The 15,746-nt window shown below is 45.5% G+C and overlaps 2 protein-coding genes across 7 annotated transcripts in view; one reads left to right on the top strand and one right to left on the bottom strand.

Annotated features, from left to right (window-relative positions):
• Positions 1-2,502: 2,502 nt before the first annotated feature.
• serpinh1b (serpin peptidase inhibitor, clade H (heat shock protein 47), member 1b) lies at positions 2,503-7,160 on the bottom strand. Of its 3 annotated transcripts, XM_079733527.1 has the most exons (8): positions 7,085-7,127; positions 6,321-6,358; positions 5,329-5,478; positions 4,871-5,066; positions 4,350-4,620; positions 4,094-4,192; positions 3,709-3,941; positions 2,503-3,489 (listed from the first exon to the last, which is right to left on the bottom strand). In XM_079733527.1, the coding sequence occupies exons 3-8, from the start codon at positions 5,445-5,447 to the stop codon at positions 3,187-3,189; spliced, it is 1,221 nt and encodes a 406-aa protein (XP_079589653.1). In that variant the 5' UTR covers positions 5,448-5,478; positions 6,321-6,358; positions 7,085-7,127; the 3' UTR covers positions 2,503-3,186. The 3 variants fall into 3 exon arrangements, with proteins under 3 accessions (XP_079589653.1, XP_079589652.1, XP_079589654.1); XM_079733526.1 differs by lacking the exon at positions 6,321-6,358 and having other exon boundaries at positions 7,085-7,160; XM_079733528.1 differs by lacking the exons at positions 6,321-6,358; positions 7,085-7,127 and adding an exon at positions 6,740-6,787.
• A 6,709-nt stretch (positions 7,161-13,869) lies between these two features.
• The window catches only part of gdpd5b (glycerophosphodiester phosphodiesterase domain containing 5b), a 37,793-nt gene continuing 35,916 nt past the window's right edge, over positions 13,870-15,746 (top strand). For all 4 annotated transcript variants that reach the window (XR_013811708.1, XR_013811709.1, XM_079732570.1 and 1 more), the window contains exon 1: positions 13,870-14,206. The gene's annotated coding sequence lies outside the window, so the exon portion shown is untranslated. The remainder of the gene's footprint in view (positions 14,207-15,746) is intronic.

The raw sequence follows: 15,746 nt of genomic DNA, 5'->3' as shown, positions 1-15,746 counted from the left end.
AGAGGACATGCTACCCCAGCCCAGCCTGCTCACCCTGGCTTAGCGTGGACTTCTTTAATAGGATTTTGTTTTGTGTGGCTAATCTGCTGCCTGCTAGCACAGCACAATGAGACAGCACTAATGTAATGAGGCTCACTGCGTTAGCCACCCATGGAGCCCCAGAGAAAGCCCGAGCGCTCTTCTCTCTCTGTGAAGAACGAACTCTTATGCTCCTCCCTGCATGTATTTGACCACTGCGTGGTCACCTGAGTCCCAGTAATCAGAGAGCCTGGCACAGGACGTCACACCATACGCCTCACATGTTAAGTCATTTTTAATTTGTATGTAAGTTGGTCTTAGATGTTCCCAGGGTTGTCATTGGACAAAGCGATGTGGTGATGGATAAGGCACTAGTTAGGTATTTATTTTGTGTGGCAATGAGCTTCATGCACATTTAGTCCTCTTGGATAGGAGGAGAAGTCCTCTTCTGTATATGACAAACAACCCTCTATTGGTATTGTTTATAAAATAATAGACAGAAGAGGGCAGGGTTGGCAATCATTTATATGGACCCAATAGTTGCTACACTGATAACTATATTTTTCCAATTGTTTGAAGACAGGTGATTGAAAGGTGAGGGTTGAACAAATGTTTCTCTACTTTTATTCTGCAGTCAGTAAGAATATTCTACAGAAATATATATTTTTGAAATCATTATAAATAATGAATCCAGCTAGTATAGGTTAGTAAATAAATTCCCCAAAAAACTACTTGATACAGCTTTTCATTTTTGCACTCATAGTACAAGGCACAATCTATTGTCAGGCTGCAGCTTCTTGCTTTAGGCCGCCATTTAGGAAACGTGAGTGTTTCTGCTTGCGACTGTTCAAGGAAAAATTAAAGACTGAAATGTTCACATGTTATTTTAAAGTGTCAATATTTAATTCAAATTAAAGAAAATTATAATTTTAATAGTTGCAATTGTTGATTGTTTAGTTATATTTAAAATGTGGATTTTCATTAGAAGTCTAGCGGTTCCATTACACATTTTAATAGGTATTTAACAACTTAGCGTGGTGTGGGAAAAGCCCCTTGGACACGTATATAATGGATGAACTGTAGCATTTTACTATTTGTTAACTTGTTCATTATTGTGTATTTTTTAACGACAAGCAAACTGTTAAAAAGTGTAATTGGGTATAACAATAGTATATAACAAATAAATTTCTAACGTGGTGGCGTTCATCATTTGATGGTGTATTGCTTCGTCATGCCAGAAGAGGGCGCAAAGGAATGCTTCTCTTATTAGAAAAGGAGTTACACGATGACACCAGGAGATCCCTTCCCTCCAAATGCCATTGGTCTCTGTTCCTCTGTGTGTCGGAAGGGTCTGCTATGTTACGAAAAGACGAGGGTGCAGTGTGCGAAATACGGGGGGGTCCGGGGGGGCTCGACCCCCCCGATTGACCCATGAGCCCCCCTGAAAGCCTCAAAAGCAAATTTGAGGGGGGTCTCAAATTCTGTCCAAAAAAAATAAAAAATATATTTTATATATATATTAATGGTCACTTTAATGTTTTATGCTCACCACGTATTCAGAATTCAAAACATTTATTCACAACTAATGTGCTATTTTTTTGCCAAGCGGAGCCAGCCAGTCCTGTGCTCTATGCAAATTAGCCATGCGCGCCAAACAGAATAAAGACTTATGTTGAGTTACACTAAAAATGGCTAGCAAGCGAAAGCGCGTGTCTGGCCTGTTTGCACGGTTAGACGAATGTGCTTTGTGTAGGCCTACGTATGTGTTCAATGACGTATCTGTCTGATCATATTTGCTGTAGATGGATGGTTAAATAATGTCACACTATCGGTCATACACTGCAGGCTCTCATTTGCAAGTGCACGGATTGCGTGCCAGTCTCCGATTTATTCAGCGGCATTTATTCTGTTGATTGCTGTGTAAGTGCGCCAGATTGGTGCCAAATATTGTCGTGTCTGCATTTTAATGCACTACTTTGCCTCTTGTTATAAAACAACGTGTATCCAAACAACTTTAGCCAATGCAACCTCCTATGTCAGTGTTGCTATGAATACTATGTCGGATTATCAAAAAGTGTTAGTGTGTGATGTCATGTAGGCTATAGACTGATTGTCTTGGCTCGCATTCATACAATATTGTAATGATAGGCCTACTGCATACTGACAACATTTAGATCGGTATTGGGACCCCCCCGAATATGGACGGGTATTTCGCACACTGCGAGGGTGGTTATTATTTTGGTGTGGTAAATTGGCCACGGCCTACTTTTGCTAACACAAAAATTCCCCCATTTTGTTTTATCCCAACATGTCAGATATGAGAGAAATGCTAATCTGCCAGTGGACTGGAAAGATTGTTATCTTTTGCATGCTCGATGTTGACTTTGCAGTGAAGCCTTTGGCAAGATACTGCCCCGTGGTGCTGTAGCTTGGATGAAACAAGTTTGACTGATTGAAGCCTACATTTTGTTGTATTTTTTTTATTGTAAAAGTGACAACGGTGAAAAAGATACTTAACAAATGATCAAATCATCCAACAGAGGCTTGGGAGGACAAATTGAGTAGCCTTATAATAATAATAATACTAATAGATAATACATAACAGTATGGTTGGCATGTTTGCATAATTTAAACACGGCTCAATTGCATGCACTACTGCAAAGGAGCAATTCAGTGCAGATCACAGATTAACAGAGGATTCTCTTTCTAGGATATTTGCGTTTGTGCATATTCCTTTTTCCTTTAAACGTTAAAGATAATCCAAGAAAAACTGAGATCACAGCCTAACCAGTACTGTTCAATACCAGGGTGTATGGAGGAAACAATGGTGTTGTAGTATAGTATAGAGCGATCACACTTAATATAAGCATGCTGTCTGTCATGCCAATTACCATTGGTAGGTGCACGTTTCAGACAAGAACCTGGAGGGTGACACAATGTTGTTGAAACGTAGACCCAGCACATATGAAAGAGTAACCAGTAGGTACGGTTAATTCATCCTAAAACACACACGCACACGGTTCCCTGGGCGTCGTGTTTGGATTGGGGTACCACTGGAATGTGCTCTTGAGGTAACAGCAAAAACTTGCCTGCCAGGATTAGACCTACAAAACAAACACCACAGACCACAGATGCCAAAAAAATCTCACAAAACCCTCCCGGCGTGGATTATAGCTCGTCCCGCAACTTGTCCCCGTTGGGCTTCACCATGCGGCCGATGTACATGACGGCGCCGCTCTTGTTGTCCTTAACCAGGAAGATGAAGGGGTGGTCCACGTAGAACAGCTGCGGGTTCCTCAGCTTCTCGCTGCCGAAGATGCTGGTGTCGAAGGGGTTCCCCAGGGTGTCCAGCTCGAGCGCCGACGCATGGAACACGTTGGACAGGTACAGGTTCTTCTTGCCCGTGATGTTAGACAGGTCCGCTTTGGCCTTGTCCACCGCCTCGGTCAGCCCCAAAGTTGCGAGATGTTTCTAGAAAGGAAAAAGGGGAATTGTGGACAATAAACAAAAACATTTTTTGGCCCTTGGTTGAATTGCCAAACACTTTCTTGACATACCATCACACATTTCCCTTTTCTTCCTCTCTTTAAATAGATTTTTATATTTGTGTGGACTTACTCAAGCGTCTTTGAGTACTTAGAAAAGCGCTATAAAAAACGGATAAATTATTATTATTATTATTGTTATTACCTGCAGGTTGTGGCTGACTTCCATGCTGACTTTGGGCATGGAGATGGCCACGGCCGTCTTCTCCATCTTGCCGACCCATATGTCCACCTGCTCCCGAGTCAGCAGCTTCTCCAGGCGCTCCAGGGGCTCCAGGTGGTAGGGCATGATGAGGATCATGGAGGCCTGGTTCTTGCCCAGGGGCATGTTCAGAGCAAACAGCCTGTTCACCGTGTCCTCGTGGAAGTCATACAGACCTGTGGAGCGGAGAGGGGGTCATTCAGGTGATACCGGCATGAGTCCAAAACCCCATGGAGGTGTGTTCGGCCAGGCATCCGAGAATAGGTGTGGGATTAATTGTGCTGAGATGCATGCAGAGATGAAGGCTGAACGGCAGGGAGAGCGCTACCTGTGCGATGCATCATGGGAATTCCGACGGTGAAGGACCGCGTCACCATGAAACTACGGCTGTCCACCATCTTCTCATGGAACATCTCGTCCCAGTGAGCTATGAGAAACAACAAGAATATGTGTACTTTTAAACATTTGGACAAAAAAAGAGTGCACAATGCCTTGATCGACAATGCTGAACAAACAGTATATATGCTTTAGAAAACATATGACGTTAGTTTGAATGGTAATGGATGAATGGTTTGTTTCCTTACGTTTGAAGAACATGGCGTTGACGAGCATGGCTCCGTCCGCGTTGGGCACGTCTTTGGTGACCTCGGGCAGTTTGCCGTTGGTGGAGGTGGCGGCCCACTCGTTGATGGAGTTCACCGCGCTCTTCTTGTCCTTCAGGTTGATCTTGGAGTGGTCGTAGTTGTAGTGCTTCTTGCTGTCTTTCACAAAGGCGTCGGCAAAGCTGACGGAGCTGGGGCCGTACAGGCGGTTGCTGATTTTCCAGGTGGTGTTTCGTGTCTTGGCATCGCTCACCTTAAACGTTCAACACACCACACCACACACACACAGACATGCACATGCACAAATTATGAATATGTGCAATAGTAATTAGATAAGTCATGCCATGTTAACAAATTTCTTAACCAATAAAAATTAAGAAAAATATAATACTGATCAAGTCAGATTGTTTTGATGCCAGATAAATGGTTTGAATGAAACAATTGACTGATACTGATTGGCCTCCATTTAAGTCAGTGCCTGTCCCCTATTGGCTGGTTCGTACCTCTGACATCAGCTCGGAGAGGCCTGCATGCAGGTGCTCGTCCTTCAGGGCGTCGGCCCTCAGGACGGTCTTGACCTGGGAGGCGGTGGCGGCCTTGCCCCCCAGGGCCAGCACCCCCAGGGAGGAGGCAACCACCACGGGGGACACCAGGATGTTGTCCCCGGTGCCCTTGTCCTGGGCCATGTTGTGGTAGAGACTACGCAGACCAAGAAAGAAGCAAAAACATAGGCTGTTATTGTTTTGATGTTTCAACAGTTTTAAGCAAAAGGGTGAAAATAAGTTCTACACCGTAGATTTCATTGATCTGGATTTCAATCATGTATTTTATAATCAACCAATTCATATTCTAATGACAGCCAAATAGGAAGTATGGATGAATGGATGGTTCAATCAATGATGATAACTAAGCATGAGTGTGGGACTGCAGTGTAGAATCATGTTTGATTACAGCATCCCACCTGAAAGCGAGGTCGGCGCTGTTGTCAGCCAGCAGGGTGGCGTGGCTGCTCAGCTTCTTGTCGTCTGCGGAGGCCAGCGTGGCCAGAAGGCACAGGGCTAAAACGCTCGTCATCCACATCCTGTCGGGCTCCGAATGTAGCTACACGGACCTGGAAGAGCAAGGGGAGGGAAGGAAGGTGAAACACAATGGGATGCAACAGAGGGCTCCACGTGAGGCACCGGCATTGAAATAGACTTGTATGTGTGTGTGTGTGTGTGTGTGTGTGTGTGTGTGTGTGTGTGTGTGTGTGTTTATGTGTACGTGTGTATGTGTGTGTGTGTTCGGTATGTGTTTGGTGTGTCTGTGTGAGTGCATACGTGCATGCCTGCGCGCGCACGCGTGTGTGTGTGTGTGTGTGTGTGTGTGTGTGCGTGTGTGGGGATCATAAAGCAATGCCGTGGGAAAAGAGATACTTTTCCGACTGAAGCACCACCCCCACACTCTCTGGACTGGCTGAGCTCCCACAGTGGAAGTTTCCACTGGTTCCAGGCAGCACTACTTGCCACGCAAGCAGCCAGCCGGAGGTTCAGCACTCTGCAGAGTAAACCTTCACTCACTAGGGGGTGCATGGGTAAAACATGATACCTGTCTGTTCACTATTCATTGAGTCAAGACACAAAGCGAGGTGAAAAGATGAATATGTATTGGAAGAGTATGATATTCTTGGGATCCTCCCTTTGGCTGTTTCCTTTGTGATCTCATTTGATTGCCCAGCAGCAGAGCATGTTTTGACAAGTTCAATCTCCGTCCCCCCCCCACATATTGAAAGATTCCCAACTCATCGCCTGAGGTTACATTTAAACAGAAGCGCTGTTGTGTCTTAGATCATCTTCTGGGCGGTGTCTTTGTTTCACCTCACATCTAGTCCTATGGTTTGTGTGGGTTACTGAACCCCATTCTTTAGTCTTTATTTCTGGTATTGCAGCAGGAATAAACATTGGGTTTCTATACCTTGCAAAGTTTTCATATTGATGTCTGTGATTTTCATTCTGAAAGACAAGAGGTGCATGTAGTAATCTCCGAAAAGCAGGCAGTACAACATTATTCAGGCTTATACGGAGAAATAGATTTGGTATTCGGTTCTGCTATTTTTCCTTTAAAGTTTTTCTTTTACCATAGTCGACACAGTTCATGTTACATTAACTACAGCTCTAAGAGTTTTACTCTTCATGCATGATTGCATAATCATGTAGAAGCAACCGTTTTTCATTGGCTAGTAGACATAAAAAAAACAACGTTCATCCTATCAGAGACACCACAGTGGTGCAGCTTCCACATTCCAGGACTAGGATTCGAGTTTAACCCTTCCTCTGCCCCCTAGCTAAATATAGAGGTATGAATTGAATAAAGCACAGTTTGGAGATCATTACCTTTAGGTTATTTTTTGGTTGATCTGGTTCCATTTTTCCATGATAGTACTGTGATTATGCATGCATTCAATTAGTGTTAAAAGTAACATCAAACAGGCAAAGAGATGGCATTATCATGAAAGAAGGTGTCCAGAAACCACTCAAATCTCTTTCTTCAAACTCTTTTCTATTCAAGGAAAGTGTTTTTCTGTACTTTATGTTCGCTCTGAATTTGGAATGTTTATAAAAATAATGAAGCATTTGAGAACTTTAAAACATGGGAGAAAACATCAAACCAAGCCTTTTAAAAGATATTTCCCCTCCTATGTAAAGGCTGTAAAGCATGTTCATGTTTTAGATTCTTACCTGGTACAGATCTGCAGGGTTCTTCTCTGGGCTGTGTTTGTGCAGGGTTTGAGTAACGGTTTGAGCTCGATTCCTCCTTTTATACCCTGTTAGAGAAACTTCTAGAAGTGGGACTGGGTTATTCAAATGAGGTCATATTTCCCCAGGAAGCCGTGATCTAAGATATCCCACCCCTCCCACTTTTGTCCAGAGGCTGGGATCAGAGATTTGGTTGCAACTGCTCTGAGATCAGTTTAGCAAACTTTCCTGCACTGGTTTGAATAGGAAAAAGAACAGGATAGAATCTGATCTATTTTCTGTCAAAGTGGTACCAGTGAAAACAGACACCCTCTACTATAAGAAGATATTGCTGTTAGCTGACTCAACACAACACACGGGTTGCATCACATGCAACATGTGTTTCCCCTATAACTTAATTCATTTTAGACACTAAACCTTTGCATGAGTTGATAATACAGTGAACATATACTTGGAATTATCTCTACAGAAAAAACAGAACTCTTAACCCACACACAACACACAGAGTTTTGATCGTCCAAATGGACATGAAGGACAACGTAAGTAGATTTTATTTGAGGATAGGTCGTGGTGCTATTGAGGTCAGATGTAGTCTGGAGAACCTTCTACTAGATCATATTGCTGTTAGCTGACTCAACACAACACCCGTCTTGCATCACCTTGCACATCGTATGTGTTTGCTTAAAAAATGAATACATTTGTATGACCATATGTTGGTGTTCATGAGGAAGCATGTGAAAAAAGTCAGATATAGTCTGGGGAAGCTGCAGGGGCCTACGCCCTACCCCCTCCCTCCATCTCCTCCCACCCCCCTCCCCTCTTCCTCCTTCTCCTCCCACTCCATCCCTCCATCTCCTCCCTCGCCCCTCCCCCCTCCATCTCCTCCCTCGCCCCTCCCCCCTCCATCTCCTCCCTCGCCCCTCCCCCCTTCTCCTCCCTCCCCCCCAGGTTGCCACGTCTCCACAGCTGATTACAGGGTGGGCAGGACGGGGGACGGGGTGGGGGGAGGGTTGGTGTTGGTGTTGGCTTGTTTGGAGAACAGAAGGGACCAGTGCCGTAAAGTCCTTGCCATCAAGCAAATTGTTTCCAGAACATTCTGCAAATTTCCCCTGTCTTCCTGTTGGTATATCTATCTATGGAGTAATAAAAATAATAAATACTAAGAACTATGATGCAATAAGTAATCAAACGGTTGTGTCTTTCCTTACCATAAGGATTTTTTAGGTATCGTAATGTTTCGGGGAAAACCGTGGCTTGGGACTAGAAATGTGTGTAGGATGGGAGGAGGTGAAGGCAGGGGTGATCCTAGTTTAATATGGTCCTCGTTTCCTCCTCATTCCTCTCCCCTCAGCCTTTCATGTGCCAAAAGGCGCCAGAAGCCACGGTAAACAACGCCATTCCTCAACACCTGCACAGCGAAGGTGTGCAGGTGTTGAGGAATGGCTCACGCAAACAGTTCTCAAGGAAAACATTCCTTCTATTATTTACAATTCAGACCTGCTTAAGTCTGTTCCAAAATGTTGGATCACTTGCAACCAGATCATGCCTGTCTAGGGTTCTATAATGATGAAACCTTCTGTGAAAAAAAACTAAGCATCATTTCATGTTTCTTCTAGGTATTCTTCATGTTGAAACGGTTGACGCGTAAAGACCAGATCAGTTTGAATCAATGTATTCTCCATCCCTTAAAGCGCCTTGGATGATGCAACTATTCGCCTGTTTGACTGAACTACGGGCATGAAGAGAGCACAGGGTTCAACAGCAGTCCGCCAGCAGCATCTGTTGGTTAAACAAGTGGTGCTGCTCCTCTCTGACGCCCTGCTGATCAAGGCCTTTACCATCCTCCCCTCCTGCTTATCTGATCATTCCAGTCATGGGGGGCTTTACCCCTGACTCACTCTCCAGATGGGCCGCACTGATCTCTCTGCTAACCTCAGTGATAAACATTGTAATAATGGCTCGGCGTACCATTTGAGCTTTTTTCGTTGAGGAATTTAAAACAGGCAAAGGCATAGCAACATTGTAGTGACCCAAACTGGACAAAAACTGCAAGTCACTCAAATGTCTTTCATTTGAAACAACATTTTATGTTTTCTTAACATTTAAAGAGCTATAAGCGCATATTCATTCCTAGAGACTCCACAAACATGCTTCCTAATAAATAAAGCTTTCCATTTCTGGCAAATTGTGAAGAAATGAGGCATGGTTGTTGTGTCTCCTTGCTCTGCTTTGGTTTAATAGCATCATGTGACTGTGCGTCACATGATGGACAGACACAAGGCCTCCTTTGAGCTGCAGCAAGGCCTGCTGCCAAGAACAGTGGTGATGTAAGGACTGATCCATGTTTCAGCTCTCTGCTATGTGATGCAACTCTATGCAGGATTGGGTCTTTGGAACAGTGATGGACAACAGCTTGATTGGATTTCCCCACACAGACCTATACTTAAACTGGCCAAATGTAACTTAATCTTTGCAGAATCACAGTTATAAAGCAGATTGACTGAGAAGGGTGTCAAAGGATATTAAAATCAAGCAATCAGATACAAGGAACAAAATTAATCTAGATTTATATAAAACGATATTGTTTTATATCAAAGTAGATATAAATATAATTTTTATATTATTTTATATTAAGTTATGTTAAACTAAAACTTCTTGTTAGACAAGAAAACTGTAACACATTCATTTTCTCAGTATATTCGAGAGAAATACTTTTGAGATAAGCATTTTAGTTGTAGGTTGAACTTACTTTGGAAATATATTGAACTCAATTTCATCAACTTAATGTTATGAAATAAGTGATTTGTACAGTTGGGACATTTAGAAACAGTTAGTCTTTTGAAGACCGACCACCAAAGTATTTAATGGTGAGGTTCAATACTTTAATTGTACAATACAATACCTTCTTCCCATGGCACTGCCGTTTCTTCATAATGCAATTAAATCCTTTAAATTAGGGCATACACGTTTTTATTTCTTTAATTGAGGTGACATCGGGTCAGACATATCCATTGGTACCTCATTACCAGTTAATTTGTCTCAATTTTGCAGACTCATTAAACTTTGACATTATACAAAAGTTAGTTCTAGACTATTTATTGGACAGGAAGTTCCAGGAAGTTTTTACCTTAAGGCTCAGGGTTATGTATGTAGGGTTATACCCATTCAAAAAAAGGGTTTAAAAGGAGACGTAAACTTTTATGAATGGATGTCGGCATTGGAAACCAACGACTTGATCTGAAAAGCAAGCAGCAAATGATTTCCTCAATAGAAAATGTGATTGTCAATGGGGATTTGTTTAACGTATTGTATAGTTTGTGTAGTAATTACAAAGTATGGCCAGTAGATGGAGATCGAATCAAGAAAAATGTCCTGGTAGCTGAATATCTTTTTTTAAATGTTGTATAATCCAAAAGCATGATAGACAGTTGTCATAGTTTATTGTACTAAAGATAATAGGGAATACTATTTCCATGCTGACATAAGAAAAAATGTATTCCTTAATATCTACGGTAACATTTGGAAAGGACATTTTTGTTCCCTTCAGTGTTGAAGCCCTACTCATCCCAATGAGCCTGAACAGTGAATCCTATTGCTGTGCATGTGTTCCTCAGTGGGCTTTCACAACGAGCCAACGCCACTAAAGCTGTTTGTCCAGATTTGTTTAGGAAATCGTCCTTAATGGGTGTTTAGACAGCAACATAACCTGTCTGTGTGAGGACAAACTTCCTCCCCATTACATCTCCCAAGGCCTGGCTGCTGCTCTGGTAACACCTCACACAGCGGATCCTCCTGTGCCCACTCAGAGACCACCTCCTACAGTGCAGACCCCTGCCAACCACCCCACGCCTTTCAACCTGCGGATGCTGGTTGGCATTTACATTCTATCAGGTGTGGAGACTGAGTTAAAAGCTCAGCTTAGTTAAAAACTAAGATGAGCAGCTGGAGCTGTGAGCTGGGGTCTTCCTGAGGAGTGAAGGTGGCAGGGAGTAGGGGGGGGGGGGGGGGGGGGAGAGAGGAAGGAGAGTAGGGAGCAGGGAGGAGAGGGGGGAGAGTAGGGAGGATAGGGAGGAGAGGGGGGAGCAGGGGGGAGAGTAGAGTGGAGAGGGGGGAGAGTAGGGAGCAGGGGGGAGAGTAGGGAGCAGGGAGGAGAGGGGGGAGCAGGGGGGAGAGTAGGGAGAGGGGGGGAGAGGGGGGAGAGTAGGGAGCAGGGGGGAGAGGGGGGAGAGTAGGGAGGATAGGGAGGAGAGGGGGGAGCAGGGGGGAGAGTAGAGTGGAGAGGGGGGAGAGTAGGGAGCAGGGGGGAGAGTAGGGAGCAGGGAGGAGAGGGGGGAGCAGGGGGGAGAGTAGGGAGAGGGGGGGAGAGGGGGGAGAGTAGGGAGCAGGGGGGAGAGGGGGGAGAGTAGGGAGGATAGGGAGGAGAGGGGGGAGCAGGGGGGAGAGTAGAGTGGAGAGGGGGGAGAGTAGGGAGCAGGGGGGAGAGTAGGGAGCAGGGAGGAGAGGGGGGAGCAGGGGGGAGAGTAGGGAGAGGGGGGGAGAGGGGGGAGAGTAGGGAGCAGGGGGGAGAGGGGGGAGAGTAGGGAACAGGGAGGAGAGGGGGAGAGTAGGGAGCAGGGAGGAGAGGGGGGAGAGTAGGGAGCAGGGGGGAGAGGGGGGAGAGTAGGGAACAGGGAGGAGAGGGGGAGAGTAGGGAGCAGGGAGGAGAGGGGGGAGAGTAGGGAGCAGGGGGGAGAGTAGGGAGCAGGGAGGAGAGGGGGGAGCAGGGGGGAGAGTAGGGAGAGGGGGGGAGAGGGGGGAGAGTAGGGAGCAGGGGGGAGAGGGGGGAGAGTAGGGAACAGGGAGGAGAGGGGGAGAGTAGGGAGCAGGGAGGAGAGGGGGGAGAGTAGGGAGCAGGGGGGAGAGGGGGGAGAGTAGGGAACAGGGAGGAGAGGGGGAGAGTAGGGAGCAGGGGGGAGAGGGGGGAGAGTAGGGAACAGGGAGGAGAGGGGGGAGAGTAGGGAACAGGGAGGAGAGGGGGGAGAGTAGGGAGCAGGGGGGAGAGGGGGAGAGTAGGGAGCAGGGAGGAGAGGGGGGAGAGTAGGGAGCAGGGGGGAGAGGGGGGAGAGTAGGGAACAGGGAGGAGAGGGGGGACAGGGAGCAGAGGCAGGAGCAAAGGGAGGGTTGAAGACAGGGAAGGTAGAGGGAGCAGGGAGGGTCAAAGGGAGGGGGTTAAGATGGGGAGGAGTGTACTGAGGGGTGAAGACAGGGAGGGTTTGGGGGGGGGGGTTAAGATGGGGAGGTTTGAGGGGGCAGGTGGCACAGGGAGGGTCTCCACCCAGGTGTAAATGCCACCGGAAACCACCCGGATACAAACATCCCTCCTGCAGAGGCTCATCAAGAGGGGGCGTGTGTGTGTGTGTGTGTGTGTGTGTGTGTGTGTGTGTGTGTGTGTGTGTGTAGGTGTGCGTCTGTATGTGTTTGTGTGTATGCGTGCGTGCGTGGATGCCTTGTGTGAGTGTGTGTGTGTGTGTGTGTGTGTGTGTGTGTGTGTGTGTGTGTGTGTGTGTGTGTGTGTGTGTGTGTGTGTGCTTGCTGGAGAAAGACAAAAAGCTTTGTTCTTTGTGGAATGTGTTTAAGTAAATTTGTGTTTGTAAGTGAGAAAGAAAAAGAGAGAGAGAGAGAGTGCGTGTGTTTATTCTGTCATTATTCTTATGTGATATTGCGTTGTGATTTAAGTGGTATTATTTTTAGCTTTAATCTGAATTTCAAACAGGATTTTAGTCTGCAGCCCCCCCAACCCCCCCACAATCAAAGGCACACATACATGCACGCACACACACACACACACACACACGCACACACACACACAAACACACACACACACAGACTTATACACACATGCACACAGACAAACAGAAACACATTCACACAATCAGGAGTTTCAATCCATCCCATATCTAACATCGACCACTAGATAATGATTGTGATCGCCTTGTTCTTAAACAGTCATGAATATGCTATGGATCTTAGCATCCATAAAGCATTCATATAGCGGCTCGTACTACATGGGGCTACAGGAGATTATTTAAAGCCAGAGGAGAGCTAACACGGAGACCAGACAGGGAACCTCTCTGGATTGGTGCCAAGGTGACCTTCAAGGACACGTCCTGGTAAACATGACTTATCATCTGAGCACTAATAGGGACCTACTTGCCGACTATTATTGATTCAATTATAGTTCATCCAATCTCTTTTTTTTAATATATTCTGGGAATCTGGATTGCTCATCCACGCATGACTAAGCAAGCAAATCCGAATTCCCATAATACCCTAACAAGTACTAGTGATTAATTAAACACTAACACTCTTTTTATATGCACGACAAATGAGTGATAGCTCACATATGAGCTAAAATATCTACAGATATGTGTGTGTGTGTGTGTGTGTGTGTGTGTGTGTGTGTGTGTGTGTGTGTGTGTGTGTGTGTGTGTGTGTGTGGAAGGGGCGTGGGCGTGGGCTGGGGCGGGGCATGTGTGTATATGTGTGTGTATGTGAGTGTTTGTGGGTGTGAATATGTGTATGTGAGTGTATTGTATATTTCTCCTTAATAAGTTCGATATCTATTAAGGGATTTAACTTTGGCCACATATTTGCTTGGTGACGCTCTCTGCGTGTGTAATCGGGCCCGGCAGGGAGCGATAAAGACTGGACTCCGCCCCCTCCACGTCATTCTATTGAAGTAGCCGGCGTCACCGCTCTCTGCGCTCAGATACGCGGCGTGGCTTGGTGAGAGCTCTCACTCAACCCTGTACTGCAGAGCAGAGCACTGCTGAGAGCACTACCATTAACTATTTTACCACCACAGGGCCGCTCTATCAATTATTACCATTCGATCCCGTCCACGTCTTTTTTGTTTCCTTTCCTTCTTTGAAGACACGATTTCGCTCTTTAGAGGCAAACTGCTACGTTTTGTTTTGTTTTCGGTGTTAGGGAAGTATTTGTCAAGTGCTGGAGTTACTACCACCGTTTGACACTTCTTACGATTTCTCTTGGGAGGACCGAAAATAAAACCCTGAACTCCGAGCCCCCCGTGTTGGAGAAGCAGAGGTGGGCGCGCCGAGACAGGTGCGTGTGGCCGAGCTGTGGGACTCACTGTGAGGTTTTTGGTGCTCCCGATCTCTGTTTGTTTTGAGTCAGAAGGTTTATTTGATTGTTTAGAGAGGTCTAGGGTTTAAGTTAGTGTTATCAATTAATACAAAACGGCTTCCACCCAGCCCATATATGCTGTTTACTTCTCCATTGCTGTCCCACGTTAATTCTAATCCTTCATAGTTTTATAAGACACGTTCACTTATGTCATTTTGATTTTCATACGGGAAACCATAATTTATATCCCACTGCAAGGATACAAGGGCGAACTTCCTCTCCCGACCCTTAATATATAAGTGATATATCATTATCATACGTTTTAGCCATGACACTGACAATGATGTGCTATTGATTGTGATTGTTAATGGAATTTCATACATATACAAATTCCAGCTTGATAACTGGAGCTTTATTTGGCCCAAAATTGGATGCAAAATACAAAAGACAGCTGTTTGTTAATTGCTTTCCCTACTGTGTTACACAGCATTTCTGGTTAAATAGTATGACCTGACACACACTCACACACACCCACACACACACACCCTCCCTCCCTTTGGGAATGCAAAGACTCTTAAGTGTTTTCACTTGTGGTAGGCAAATAATCTCTAATCAGTCGCTCCACTAATGAGGACGGAATGATGAATCCAGAGTCAGCATAGCTGGGACCCGGCACTCTAATATAAACTCTTTATCGACTTGCACTGTATAGTTCCTTGCTCAACACTGTGGCCAAGGCTATGCGGCTTACATGACTGATCCCGAGGGAAACAGAGTTGCTGACAGGAGAATTCAAATCCTCCATAAATATGACAGACTGTTGTGGGTTTGTGTACAGACTATACAGGGCCGATGCCCAAACATTTCCCCGCTCCCAATGTAACGCAATGGGCCAGGGGATCTCCTGGGTCGTGATGGACACCATTGGAGCTGTGGAAGCTGTGGGAGCGCTTTGCATGTGACCGCTGTGGGAGTGAGGGGATGCTCTGTAGTCCTCATCCATCACTCCTGCTTAGGTCACTTCCATCCAATCCCATCCTCATGTCCCACCAGGACGATGATGATGATGATGATGATGATGATGATGATGATGATGATGATGACGATGTTACCAACACACCATTGAATCCTCCAATCGGCGTTCAGCGTGAAGCCGGCTGGTTTTTATCTTTCCGTGAGTTCACCGACTCCAAAACCAGTTGGTGAAGTCCAACGATGGTGTTTATGATCGGATTGATTATTTATTCATTAGACTGGTCAGACTTATTCTTCTTGTAACCACAGCATCGATCCACCATTAGCTCTCGGACAGAGCATATCTTTTTGCTTGTCAATGCTTAAAATAGAGCGTGGCTTTAAAACCCTTCAAAGTGTGGGTGTCCAGAGAGGCTGGGAGGCACCGAGTTATTATGTCACAGATGTTTTCAGGCAAAACACCTACTGGAAAGCACACCCACTTGTTTTGGTACACGAAGCCTTGCCAGGATTCTGACCATTTCCATTGGCAGCAGGGAGGGTC

The sequence above is a fragment of the Pollachius pollachius genome, assembly GCF_949987615.1.
Source record: "Pollachius pollachius genome assembly, chromosome: 3".
Classification (NCBI taxonomy): Eukaryota; Metazoa; Chordata; class Actinopteri; order Gadiformes; family Gadidae; genus Pollachius; species Pollachius pollachius.
This window is presented reverse-complemented; position numbering and strand designations above follow the sequence as displayed.